The 13,512-nt window shown below is 32.9% G+C and overlaps 1 protein-coding gene across 1 annotated transcript; it reads right to left on the minus strand.

The window, feature by feature from the left end:
- Nucleotides 1-1,230: 1,230 nt before the first annotated feature.
- LOC128189618 (leishmanolysin-like peptidase) lies at nucleotides 1,231-12,383 on the minus strand. Its single transcript, XM_052861289.1, has 17 exons — nucleotides 11,976-12,383; nucleotides 11,086-11,220; nucleotides 10,675-10,757; nucleotides 10,206-10,317; nucleotides 8,495-8,670; nucleotides 8,177-8,282; nucleotides 7,943-8,043; nucleotides 7,534-7,651; nucleotides 6,909-7,016; nucleotides 5,951-6,027; nucleotides 5,745-5,855; nucleotides 4,948-5,080; nucleotides 3,572-3,664; nucleotides 2,900-2,969; nucleotides 2,511-2,641; nucleotides 2,216-2,371; nucleotides 1,231-1,927 (listed from the first exon to the last, which is right to left on the minus strand). Exons 1-17 carry the CDS (start codon nucleotides 12,063-12,065, stop codon nucleotides 1,757-1,759), a joined length of 1,971 nt encoding a protein of 656 aa, XP_052717249.1. The 5' UTR covers nucleotides 12,066-12,383; the 3' UTR covers nucleotides 1,231-1,756.
- Between the last annotated feature and the right edge of the window lie 1,129 nt (nucleotides 12,384-13,512).

Consider the following 13,512-nt stretch of genomic DNA (forward strand, 5'->3'; position numbering starts at 1 on the left):
ATATATGTATGTGTTACAGTTTTGATACAAGACATGTCTGTGTTAAGGTACTAATCATAGTATTATATGGTTTTAACAAAATTCAACACATGTATAATAAAATAACACACCTGTATACACCTTAAAATCAGTGTATAAAAAAACAAAAAGTATAAGTTATATAAAGAAGTCTTGCATGTTATTACATGTTTACCAACAGCTTACTGTAAAATATCCCTAAATCATGTGCATTAAAAAAATCTCTATTCTGTAAAAACTCCAACATAAAAGTTTTGTTACACAACATTAGAAACCTATAAAACAATACATCACAGAGTCAATTATTGCACTGACACAAAATTCATAAGATCAATGTTAATTAAGCTCATCTTCCTTAATGAAGGGAAAATTGAAAGACCTTTCTCACAGATAACTTACATGTAGCTGTGTTATATTGTATGTCCTTTGTATGAATTTTTTTTTTTTACAGGTACAGTAAAAGACGTTCATAATAAAGTGCTAGGGACTGGCAATTTTACTTCGTTATAAGCATAATTCAATATATCCAACAAGTTTACAACATGTAATACAGTAACATAAAAATCGCTTCGCTGTAAGCATCCATTCGTTTTAAGCGTGTTCGTTATAACCATGTTTTACTGTTCTAATTTTCCGATAGCTTGAGAAAAATATTATCGTTTTCTTAAAATCTATGGAGTCTCATTCTAAACAGATCAATGCAAACTTGACATACAGTAATCTACCATAATCTTTTACACAAAGAAAATTTCACAACCAATGAAACATCTGATTTTAATTTGTACATAATAATAAAGAGAATGCCTCCTCATAAATTCTAAACAACCATGTATTATGCTCTGTAGGAACACAAAAATAGCAATACCAGGTATATGTTGTAAAAGTATCAATCCAAAAGCATTATCTGAGCTAAGCAACCTGACAATGCCAAACTATTTTAATACTTGCAGTTCCATAAATATTAGATAAACTCATTTTCATTCTCACTTTTTAATAACATGTGAGAATGAAATAAAATGTTACCCAATTTGTGAGAGCTGGATGGTCATGGCCATTTTTTGGCTATATTTACCTCCTTTACACTAAGAGTTCTGAATAAAGATTTAGGAAAATGTTCAAATTTTAAAGCTAAAATATTTAGATTCTTTTTTAACTAAATGATAGTTTATGGCCAAAATATCACAATTAAAAGCTTACTGCAGATCTGATTGTTAATAAGGTTCTGATCGTTGATAAGTTCTGATCGTTAATAAGTTCTGATCATTAATAAGTTCTGATCGTTAATAAGTTCTGATCGTTGATAAGTTCTGATCGTTAATAAGTTCTGATCGTTAATAAGTTCTGATCGTTGATAAGTTCTGATCGTTAATAAGTTCTGATCGTTAATAAGTTCTGATCATTGATAAGTTCTGATGTTAATAAGGTTCTGATCGTTAATAAGTTGACCACCAACCCTCCTTCCCATTATGAGCCAACACTTTCTTTTGTTAGGGATAGAATAAAATCAGTATTTGGATCAATTTAAGTTGGAAGATACATTTTATGTATATGTAAAAGTGGAGTATATGTATAAGATCTGATTTCTACATGTATTTCAGGATACATAGACACAAAGGCACATTTGGGAATGAATACCGTATGCAGGAGGCTTATAGTCTATGAATTCAACCTGCATAACAGCATGTATATCAGTAGTTCATAATAAAAAAAAAATTGGCCTATAATTATAGGTTAATTATCACCTGTTGCAATAATATATCAATAAACAGAGTAAGTTGAGTACACTGATGAGATTTCGACTTCTGTCAGACAGGTAAGATATGGCACCACATGGAACACGCAGATCTGGTAAATTGTTAGTGACTACGTCGTAGGGAACAACTTGACGTGGACACACTACTCCTTTGCTCTGAAATTTTAAAAAATAACTTAAAAACTTAAAAAAAAAAAGAAAAAAATTATACTTACAGTAAAATTCCTTATTTCATTTAAACACTTAATTCCCCCGTTTTGTATCAAATCGCGAGAATTTAAAGAAATTTACAGAAATTAAATGTTAAACAAAGCATCACCATAGAACATGCAAATATCATGATTTGTTGTACTGATGATTCAACTCAACGACTTCTGGACAATGAAGACACATGATGTATCCATTAGACAGGAATGTTTAAACATTGTATAGAGGAGCCCTAACCTGACAGACATCTGGACAATAAGGACAAACGATGCTTCCATCGTGGAGGTAATGTTTGGATGCGTATCGTACACGGATTCTTTGCCCTGCCTGTAGACATTGGTAGCTCATTCCATTTACATACAGCACCAACCCAGCAGTGTTACTGCACTCAAACTGAAAGATAAATCATAAACCTATACATAAACTGAAAACCATTACTTTTATGGCAGTAATGATTTTGTGGAATTTATAGTGTATTTTACTTAATTGGCTATGATAATTTAAGAATTAAAGAAGAAGAGTATTTCCATACCCTGTAGCATCCACTTCCGTGATGGGTTGGGTAGATCAGTCTATTGCATTGTCGGAAACTCCACGAAGATCCATGATTGACACACACAGAGTCACTCCCAAAATACTCCCCATAAAAGTTTGCAGAGCCCACTGAAAATTAAATCAAACAACATTTAAATCATTATTTTAAAAGTGCATAATCTTGATAAAAACAAAAATCAACAACAGGGATAAACATCACAGAGACAGTATACACCATATTTCATAAAAGTATGAAATACCAGTACAACAAAAATTTTATTAGTAAATCTATAATCTTTTAATTTACATATCTACGAAACTGTGCCCTTATCAAAATCCCCAAAATATTGTCCCTGATTATTAATAAAACCATAGTATCTATGTCACCTGGAACATTTCCGGTCAGGAAGCACCTGGAGTCCCGGATGCTCTCCTCCTTATCTCTCCATATAAACTCCTACAATACACACAGAATACAAAATAAATACTGTATCTTTATTAGTGCTGCAATCATCTTAATGAACCTGATTGTTTGCAATCAACAACCACATGCATACATTACCATAATGGTACATGTAACAGCACACATTCAAACATTACAATTTGTTTGACCTTGGACTTAAGAAATGACCTCAAACTTTACCAATACTGAACAGGTGACATTGTCCATTGATTAACAAAGTTATATATTGGGTGTATTTCTTAGTCATGATTTAGTCCCCTATATATCGTGGCCTCTTACAGACAATTAATAGTCATAATTAGAACACACTGGTATTAAAACTACCTAATGTAGATGATTTAATTTCAATTTTGGACCAAGACGTCATAATAGAGTAAACGATAATGTAGAAATTTTTAAAACAAAATTCAATGTACAGCACTCAAATATATATATCAGCACATGTACATGTACATGTATACGTTAGTCAATATGATATTTACCTGTATATATTGGCACTGTAATGATTTTTACCTCTGATATGGTAATATATGTATACCACTTGGACAGTAATATGATTTCTACCTGTAGATTTGAACAATGAAAATGATAGTTACCTGTAGATACGGACAGTAGTCAGCCAGTTCTACAGCGCCGCCCAATCTTTGGTAATCTCCCGACCACTGTACCCCAGAAGTGGAAGTAAAATACTGTAAAATAATTACTGGGTCAGCAATCAAAATAAAACATGCATAACTTGTTCTGTTCACTAAAGCGGTACATATTCGATACGCGGCTATGTTAAGGCTGCCCGATTAATTTCACAGCGATATGTAGAAAGTCACTTGTCTGTACTTCATAAGATATGACGTCATAGTTAACTTTGACGTCACAATCTGCATTCCTTTCGATCGTTCTTAGGGAATGTATCGTAACGTAATAAGTGATATTCATTGTGCATAATAAAACCGCTTAATTCCTTTACCTAGACACTGTTGTAAATACTAGTGATACTAAATTCAATATCACCGATATGGAGTATACAAAAATCAACAGTTTTAAAGCTTCGTAATAGGTAAATAACTATTCATAAACTAATGGTTTTTAGACTCCCCCTGCTACGTGTCATCTAATGAATGGTGATATGTATGTGCATATAAAAAACGGCTTGGCACAAGTGAAAGATAAAAACAATCTTAGTATATTTTACGTGAAATCGGGAGAGAAAATAAGTACCACTGTGAATCTTGCTGGGGGAAACCTACCGATTGACCCGATTTTGTGTAAATCGAGCCTAAAAGGTAAAAATGTGCCTAATTTCGATGGCGGTGCGAAATGTTTTGACAATATTTTAAATAAACGATATATTTATATGAACCCCCAGCAAGAACTGCAAAATACATTACTTATCAAAGGATTTTTCATTAAATAGTTTTGATTTAATGTCATTATTCACTTGTGCTGATGCGATTTTTATAGATTATTTACCGTATTAGAATACACCCGTCTCGTGCTTAAGAAAAATATATGACGTCACAAAAATACATCAAATATAGTGTTGGATGCCACTGTTAACTTATGTAATAAAAGTTTAAAGAAACTCACTCGGTTAAAGCATTTTTTGATAATTAAAATAGTATCATTTTTCGATATATATTTAGCTTCGGACAGCCTCAACATACATGTAGCCGCGTAGGTTGTTCTGTAAATGTAAAGAATTAGGTCCCTTTGCTGACATTACTGTAGATTCCTAATTAAACATGAGGAATTAATATTTGTGTAAAATCGTGAGAAGCACCCTTCACAAATTTTTGTTTATTTATTTACGTTTATTACTTCGCCTTTATTTTTTAAGAGCTGATTAGTAAAAGAAATAAGGAGAAAAGTTCTTCATTCGCAATTTTATATTCATGGATTTGATACAAAAACAGCTAGATCGCGGAATCAAGTACTCACGTGATATAACAAATTTACAGTAACACTGGTTCCATACCTGGTACTCAGGTGGTAGTGGCCCGGAGTACGTCACAAGGTTACAGAATGCCACAGCCCTTCTATCTCTAGTACAGTCTGTTTTCAACATGCCCTGTCTGATCTGCTTACAGAATGGATACATGTCTTGTGCCCTACAACAAATTCAATGTTTGAACTTTTATAAATAGGACATTCTCTCAAACACATGCATGCATCATCACTGGTTTACCTTAATTCTAAAATGTCAGTAAAAAGCTCAGCACAGCTTCTTTATACAGACTCAAAAAAAGTAAATTTAGAAATACAGACCTTGTACAACACAAATATTAAATTGATCCAGGAAATCCTGTTAAGAACTAATTTTTCGTATTTTCTCAAGTATGTGAGTTTTAAACACTTTACCTGTTTATGATAAGGCAATAAACCTCAGCCCACAAACCAAGATTCATGAGAAAATAAAATTTGCTTCACTACCGTGTATCGGTAATGGCTGACAATGTAACAAGACTAAAGAAGTTGAGTTTCAAGGGTGAGTGTAAATCCATCTTTACTAATAGCTAACCCTGTTATTATTGTGAAGACTTACATAAGTGGGTGTAGGTCTATCAACCAATGGCTAACCCTGTTATTAGAGTAAATACTTAAGGGGGTGGGTATAAGTCCTTTAACCAATGGCTACCATGTTACTAGTGTAAATACTTACAGGGTGTAGGCCTATCAACCAATGGCTAACCCTGTTACTAGAGTAAATACTTAAGGGGGTGGGTGTAAGTCCTTTAACCAATGGATAACCCTGTTACTAGAGTGAATACTTACGGGGGTGGGTGTAGGTCCATCCATTCCATACAACTCTTGTTCACAAAATCACAGCCAAGGTTCTTGCCCCACTCCAGGTCTTCAGCCAAGTTGTAATTCACTTGATACCAGCTAAAGAGGTAGACAGCATATAATGAATAACATGTCCTCATGATTGTGTTCAACTGCCATGCAATGTCAGAAATGCTGCAGATAGTTAAAATTACCCAGTGTCCTCCATAAGAGCCAGAGTAACTCTGGAAACCACTGGATTCTGTGTGTATGTTCCAGTCATCACTTCATTCTATAAGAATGAATACAATATACATGTACATTTACCAGTTTGTACATATACATGTAGTACAAACTAATATTGTGAAAATGAATGCAGAAGGTACATCATTATTACCGGGTACTTAGTATATGTTTACTCATTGTTTTTCCCTGATCTTGCATGCATAAAATACATCAAATGTTTGCTGGATATATTTCTTTACCTGCCAAGAAGCAAACTACGTTCTACATGGCAACATGCAGGCCAAAAGAAATTTTTCATTACATTTTTTCATTACATTTCTTTTGTACTGGTATATTTACAAAGAAGATTCACAAAACGAAACACTTAAAGATTTATTACTGTCTATGAAGATACATTGGGAAAGGCAATAAATCCAACAGATAAATTTCTGTTAACAATTAGTAAGAATTTTTATACTGTAGTAAGCAATAATTTTTCATTCCTAAAAAATGTAATAAAAGGTTTTGTTATACTTTCATGTTAAATACTGAATTCTGATTGGTTAAGACGCAGTTAATAATATTTACTATTACCCTCAGCGTTAGCAACGCACTTGGCAACGGGTAACATTAAAAATGTTACATGCGCGAAAATTATGCGCGTACGGTTCGCTGTAGAATTCACGTTATTCCTATATAAAAGCAGTAAAATTTTCTTAAAAATTTTAAAAAAGACATTCAGTATAACAAAATAAATAGTGCCTGTTTGGGAGGATATTAGTTGAAATTGACACCCCTCGAAAACCATTGTCAACCTCAGCTTCGCGTCGGTTGACAATGGTTTTCTCGGGGTGTCAATTTCAACTGTTACCCTCCCAAACAGGCACTATTTATATAATATCAGTAATCCCATGAGAAAAGAGTTGATAGGTGATGAAAGTGTGTTACCTCAAACAGTCGTTTTTCCCAGTGTGTGATGGATGTTCCATAGATACCTTGATTCTCCACTTCTGCTCCCTCCAAAGTGGGGCAATTAAAATGGCGCCGTACCTCTCTCTAAAAGTCAGACAAATGGAAAAAATATTTTCAATATTAATTATCCTGTTTACAAGTACATCTATTTCCAAAATCAAATGTTATATCACAGAGGTTTCTATTACATGTACTTTTACAATGCATGAAGATGAAAGTGACATTTTAAACTTAAATACAAGTATTAGTGGTTCCTGCATTTCAAATTCTCAGCCAGAAATTTAACAATACAATGTGACAGGCAGGTATTTTATTTACCAGTGTTCTCAATGCAAAATTTAAAAAGGGCAAAAACTCAAATTTTCTTTTTTTCAAAAATTGAGTAACCAGTATTCCTTTTTTTAAAAAGCTTTTAAAATTAATCAATGTGAATGCATTTGAAACAATGTAATGGAACCTGATAAACTCATAATAATATAATAATATTTTTTGGGTGTACAGGAAAAGAATATTGAAACTTGATATTAATATTATACAGGATATTCTGTGTACTGGTGTAACAATGATACATGTATCTAAAACATAATGATGGCCTAACTACCTGCACTGCTGGGGTGACAATCATGTTAACACGCTTGTTTCTTCTCCCCTGGGCTGTTTTCCATCCATACCTGACCACCTCCCTCATTACTCGGTTACTCCACATGTAAAACTTGTATCTGACAAGAACAGAACAAAACAACTGCTTTATAAAAAATTCAACACAATTGAGTATGAGCCAATCTTTATTCATACACTTGTGGAAGCAAGTTAATTGTTTTATTTTGAGTCCATTCAGTCTTAATATTATCAATTCAAACAAAATGGAACTTATTCAAAATGGTATGTAATATCAAACACAGCTTTGTTATGGTAAAATTAAACTGGGGTGAAATTTTTCATAAGTGTGACTGGGTTAAAATGGCACTGGGTTTAAATAACGTGAAGAACTTAACACATTTTCCTCTTACTCTGTATCTATGCTCCTTGGCTTATTACTGTCCGGGTCTCTTGGTGTGAGGGGGTTTCCAAACTGATCCCTAAAGAAAGCATAAAGGCCAGCGGAAAATCCCTGAAATTATTTTGATACACGTAAGAAATGCATCTTTTCAATGTACAAAAACCGCTGGTCTAAGCACTTTAAAAGAAATTTTCATAATTGGCTCTATAAAAATTAATCTGTTGAGATAGTGAGAATACTTTACCAATGCATGCAAAATTTCATGCTTCATGGTAGACAATAACTGGGTTACATCATGTGAACGAGTTGACACAGAATCTGGACAAATACTGATATAGCCTGCAACAGGTCTGAAATAAAAACACAAATTTGTGTTACAACACACTCTCTGTTGTTACAACATTTGCAACATAGACATGTCAATAAATGTATCAACTGCAGAATTATATCATTTCTAAATGAGTGCAACATACATGTAATTCTAAATATCCATGAAATAAACTTTAATTTTTTAAACAACAAGCTTAAAAATATTCCAATAAGATGCAGGTGTAATATATACCTATCTAAGACAATTTCCTGTTGACAGTGAGCTGCGTATGCGATGGTTTTGGCGTGTTGACATTTGACTGAGGACAAGGCGGCGACATACAGAATAAAGTCTGCGTTAGTGACGCCCTTCCCTGCTTGACCAGAGCTTCGAAACTGACCGGTTTTAGGGTCATGATAGTAGCATTGCTGCAAAGATTCCACAAAATCATATCAAAGCAATTTTTGCTAAAATTTCTCTCATTGAAACAAAAGTTAGTTTACAGGTGGTAACAAATTTCAAAATAAAATATCATCTTACAAACTTGAATGAAAAAGTGTCCAATATTTAACTAGAACTGTCCTAATGGGACTAATACCCCCGCTAGGCTATTTTCAAATGGGACAAAAAATTGAATTGAATAATAAAGGTTTGGAACACATACAAAAAAAAATTTCTAGAATTGTAAAAAAAAAGAAGAATAAGTTAACAAAGAAAAATTAAAATCAAAATTGTCAGAATTTCACTGTAAATACATATCTATAACAGTAATACATTTACAAATGTATGTATTTGATGATATATTTTTTTAATTTAATTGATTTAAAGAAAAACCAACAAAATGACAATAACCCCTCCCTTTGCAGTGAATAGAAATACTGGTAGCCAAGCAATGCTCTTCTGTTGATAAAACTTTCAATATCTTTCTAATAAGAGTCTTGACAGATGCAATTAGTTGTTTCAAATTTTCCTCACTTTCTTCTATGGCACAATGGAACTCCATATCAGAAAATTGATCCCATAGGACTATGATTTTCTTTGATGAACTTGTTAAATTTAATAAACTCCCAAAACATTACCATATAATTACCATACTATGTAAAAATATGTAAAAAAAAAGAAAATTTAATATTACAAACAATTTTAAAATTGCCAAAACACTACAATCATATCAGTAATTTTGAATTTCATTTAAATTAATGTCCAATAGGGTCACTTCATCAATTTACTTGACAAATAAATTTAAACAACCTCTAAAAATAGTTTAACTTCTTTATTAATAATTATATTATTTATTTCCTTATAATGATAGACCTTTTGGTTTACATGAAACAGTTTTAAAATAGCCCCAAAACCATCACCCACTTTACAGATTATAAATTTCCCGTAAACACATGCTCCATCTGAACCATGGATCAGATAATGGCTCCCTTGGGACAAATGAATTCAGCCACACTTGTCTTTGATGTTCTTATTAGCTCCTAAGAATTTATCATTGACAAACAAAAACTTTGCATTGTCAGTTGATAGAATACTTATAAAAAATAATTTTTTTTTATTAATTAAGACATAAAGACAAAAAACTCCATCTGGATGTATTTATATAAATATATTTTAGAGTGTTTTCTATTAATTAATTGATAAAATCTGTAAGGATTACCTCCCTTACTTTTCAACATTAGTGTACAATATATAGAATAAGGAAAATGAAAACTGTCATAAAATCATTAAATCTTGTCTGATCTTAAAAAAAATTGCAGGTGCACATCTTCAGATGGTGTTCAACATATGTACAAATTTTCAAACTGTTCCATGCAGTAATAAAAAATTCTATAGGGGGGACAAAGTTGCGTCTACAGACAGACGGACAGACGGACAGACGGACGGACAGACAGACGGACAGGGTGAAACCAATATACCCCCCTAAACTTCGTTTGCGGGGGTATAATTAATGAGAGCCTACATTTAAATGATCCTCTGGAATGACAAAATCTCCACATGTTGTGGTTGGAGAGCAGAAGTCTGAACAGTAACGGCTTCCCCCATTGTACAGAACCATGTTCTTGACACACCCCCTAAAAGACAACAACAACTGGAATAAAATCAGTTTACTTCCAATACCTACATTGTATTACAATCATTGTCAGATTGATTTAACTTCCTAATACCTATATGTACGTGATAGTATCATATTTAACACAGCATAAAACATTGCTTTACTTCCTATACCTACATCATGTACATATTATAAACAGACTAAACATTGCTTTACTTTTATGATTACATTGTACTGTACATGTACATGATATATTAAATTCACTGCAACCAATGTTTTACCTACCATACCTACACATTACATGTATTACAATTACTGTAAACATTGCTCTACATTGCATTACAATAACTACATGGTTAGTGTTCAGTCTTCCTACCTGTTCAGGCGAATAGTGCTTGCCCAGGACCGTTTGACCTTGAGTGCATTCTGCCAGTACTGAACGGCCTCTTGGACAAGGGTCTACAAAATTCATAACAGTCATATAAATATGAAGTATCAAATTTCATAAAGATTCAATGAATGCAAAACACAAATTACCGGTACATCCCAATGCATGAACCTTTCAAAAAATTACAATACAAAGAAATTGCCTTCCACATATCTGATTCCAACACCCCTGGACTAAAAGTTGGAGATACCCGGTACATGAAATTCTTTTAAACATTACAAGAATGTATAAAATTATTTTTAACATTTACGTAGCACAGTGCAGGATACTTACCGGTACTTGTTCATCAGGGTAATTGGCTTAATTACAAAAATACTTTGATGTACTGTATGTACTTACATTGATGAGAAACTGGTGGGAATATGGAAGATTCTTAATGCTGCTGTCAATGATAGTTTTGATTCTTAGTTTCTCATGGACACTTCTCTTAGTGATGTTTATGTGGTCATCATCCAACTTCACATCATAGACAACCTAATATAAAATATGGTCGTTAGAATAAAACTTCAAATGCACATGTAATATTATATACATTTACTACACATTGATATTGGCATAATTTTAGGACACTTCTGATTTACAGAAATAGAACTATTACAATTACATTGTATATTTATTTCATCAATCCCTAATCCATTACGGAAATCACTAGTGATAAAAAAATGGTTAACTAGTAGTCTAATTTGACCCTATTTTGATCAAATTTTATTTCAATAGTTTTAAGTGCATGAAGTAGCCAAGTACTTACTCATAAAATATGATAAGTCATATAATGTCCTTATACATCATAGATACATAATTTTTCCTTGTATTTTTTATCATATGACCCATTATGCATTAGAGTTTTTGGGCTACATGAGTTAACCAGTAACCAGATAACTATGTTAAGTGTTTCATCGTAGTACATTGTATATATACATGTATTTAAATATGCACATGACTGATATATAAGATATTTACATGTCACAACCTAATTTTAAGTGAAAATCACTTATAAAAAATACTCATATCAAACACTGAAAAACAAACAAAGGATATCTTAATTAAATTTTTAGTGTCATAAATGATAAATGTCAAGATATGAAGCTTGTCAAATAAGTTCATGCTTTCACACAAGGGAAATTACTATTTCAAAAAGTGAGTTTACAGGTGCTTGGTTCACGTTACATTCATAACTGTATATAGGAATAATGAACAGGTTGTTTACACTCATGTTCCCTGACTCTCACCTCCTCGGGCGTGGGTGGGCGGTGAATACAATCCTCTCCACTCATGGCCAACCCCCATAAACACATCATTATCAAACATAAAATCCCCATCCTTAGATCAATTGGTAAAGATTCATACAATTCAAACTTCCGTTGGACACCGTAGTCCTCTAGAATTCCGAAAAAGTTCTAAATGCATCTGCTGGTTTGTGCACCATCCTATCAATATTCTTGGCAGGCTTTCAACTTGCTGCTACCCTTCGGCATGTTCTGTTTCATGTAGAACAACCTGATATATTTGTATGTAACTGACAATCAAAGGTCGTACATTCTCTGTAAACCACCATTATCTTGTCTGTCATCATTAATTATCCTCCATCATAATCATTAGGATTTGACAGAGGAAAGTCGAACGAACGAACAGGAAAGAGAGGCACACCGAACCCGATGGCTATTTAAAAGTAGATCAAACCCAACGTTTTAAGCAAATCAAAGTGCAAAATGTACTCATGGTGGTTCTCATTTTCACTGTATGACTTCAACAACAAATATAGAAAAAAGTTTATATATTGAAAGTATATGCATACAGAAATTCCACAACCTATTTTTTTTTTAAATCAACCCCCCCAAACACTACATCTGAGACTCAAGTTCCCTTTATTCTCTGGAATAATACACTTATTTTGTGGCATAAAGTGAGAATTTACAAAACCTACGTATTATTTTGTATTTTTAAATCACAGTGCTAAAGAAATTTTGCATCTACAATATATGTTATCTTAATTAAATTCACGAACATTTCCGATAATCTCAAAAAGGTCATTCTTCATGTTGATGAATTTCTAATCTTATCCTCTGTGCTATATCGATTTTAAAATCTGCGACATTGCGAGGTTTTTGTTTTTTTACCGGGTATTTATATTTTAGGTAACTTTATTATGTGAATTAAATAAGTTTGACTTTCCCGGGGGGAGGGGTGACGGACCCCCCCTTTAGAAAAATCTTCGTCGGTATTGGCAGTAAGCGATACATGCATGCAGACACAAACTCTGCAATCACAGACATGTTCTTTACATTACTTTGATGTTGAAAAGAAATAGCTTAAAGATAATACATATTATGTAGTAGTGGTTGGGTGTTTCATTTTATTTTGAAGCAGGTAGCAAGCGATATACGTAAATTGCATCGATTTATGTCGCTGTTGCGCACTAATCGAACACTCTTACAACACGCATTTGTTTTGCATTGCTTAGGACACGGACTACATGTAAAGGTCAAATTGTCTATGATACCTTGCACGGAACTTCTATATCATAGACGGATAAATAATTCTTAAATGATTCTTATTCAACATCGTCGAAAAACGAATGCATGGCATTCGAAATATGAAATCATGTTCCTTTGAGAATTCCGTCATGGGATGCAGTGACATAATGAATACAGCTGTTCTCATCAAAAGTTTGAATAGAGAAAAAAATCATTTCATAAACCCTAATGGCGTACATTTAAACATTTTTCAGTTAGGTACTAAACTGCGATATCAAATTACTGGAGATGC

The sequence above is a fragment of the Crassostrea angulata genome, chromosome 6 (assembly GCF_025612915.1).
Source record: "Crassostrea angulata isolate pt1a10 chromosome 6, ASM2561291v2, whole genome shotgun sequence".
Taxonomy (NCBI): Eukaryota; Metazoa; Mollusca; class Bivalvia; order Ostreida; family Ostreidae; genus Magallana; species Magallana angulata.

Excerpts from the sequence above, each read along its gene's own strand:
- LOC128189618 (XM_052861289.1), bottom strand. The coding sequence starts at position 12,065 with ATGGGGATTTTATGTTTGATAATGATGTGTTTATGGGGGTTGGCCATG. Across the intron at positions 2,642-2,899 it reads CCTGACCGGAAATGTTCCAG|TGGGCTCTGCAAACTTTTAT; the intron begins GTGACATAGATA and ends TTTAATTTTCAG. Across the intron at positions 2,372-2,510 it reads ACGGAAGTGGATGCTACAGG|TTTGAGTGCAGTAACACTGC; the intron begins GTATGGAAATAC and ends TTTATCTTTCAG.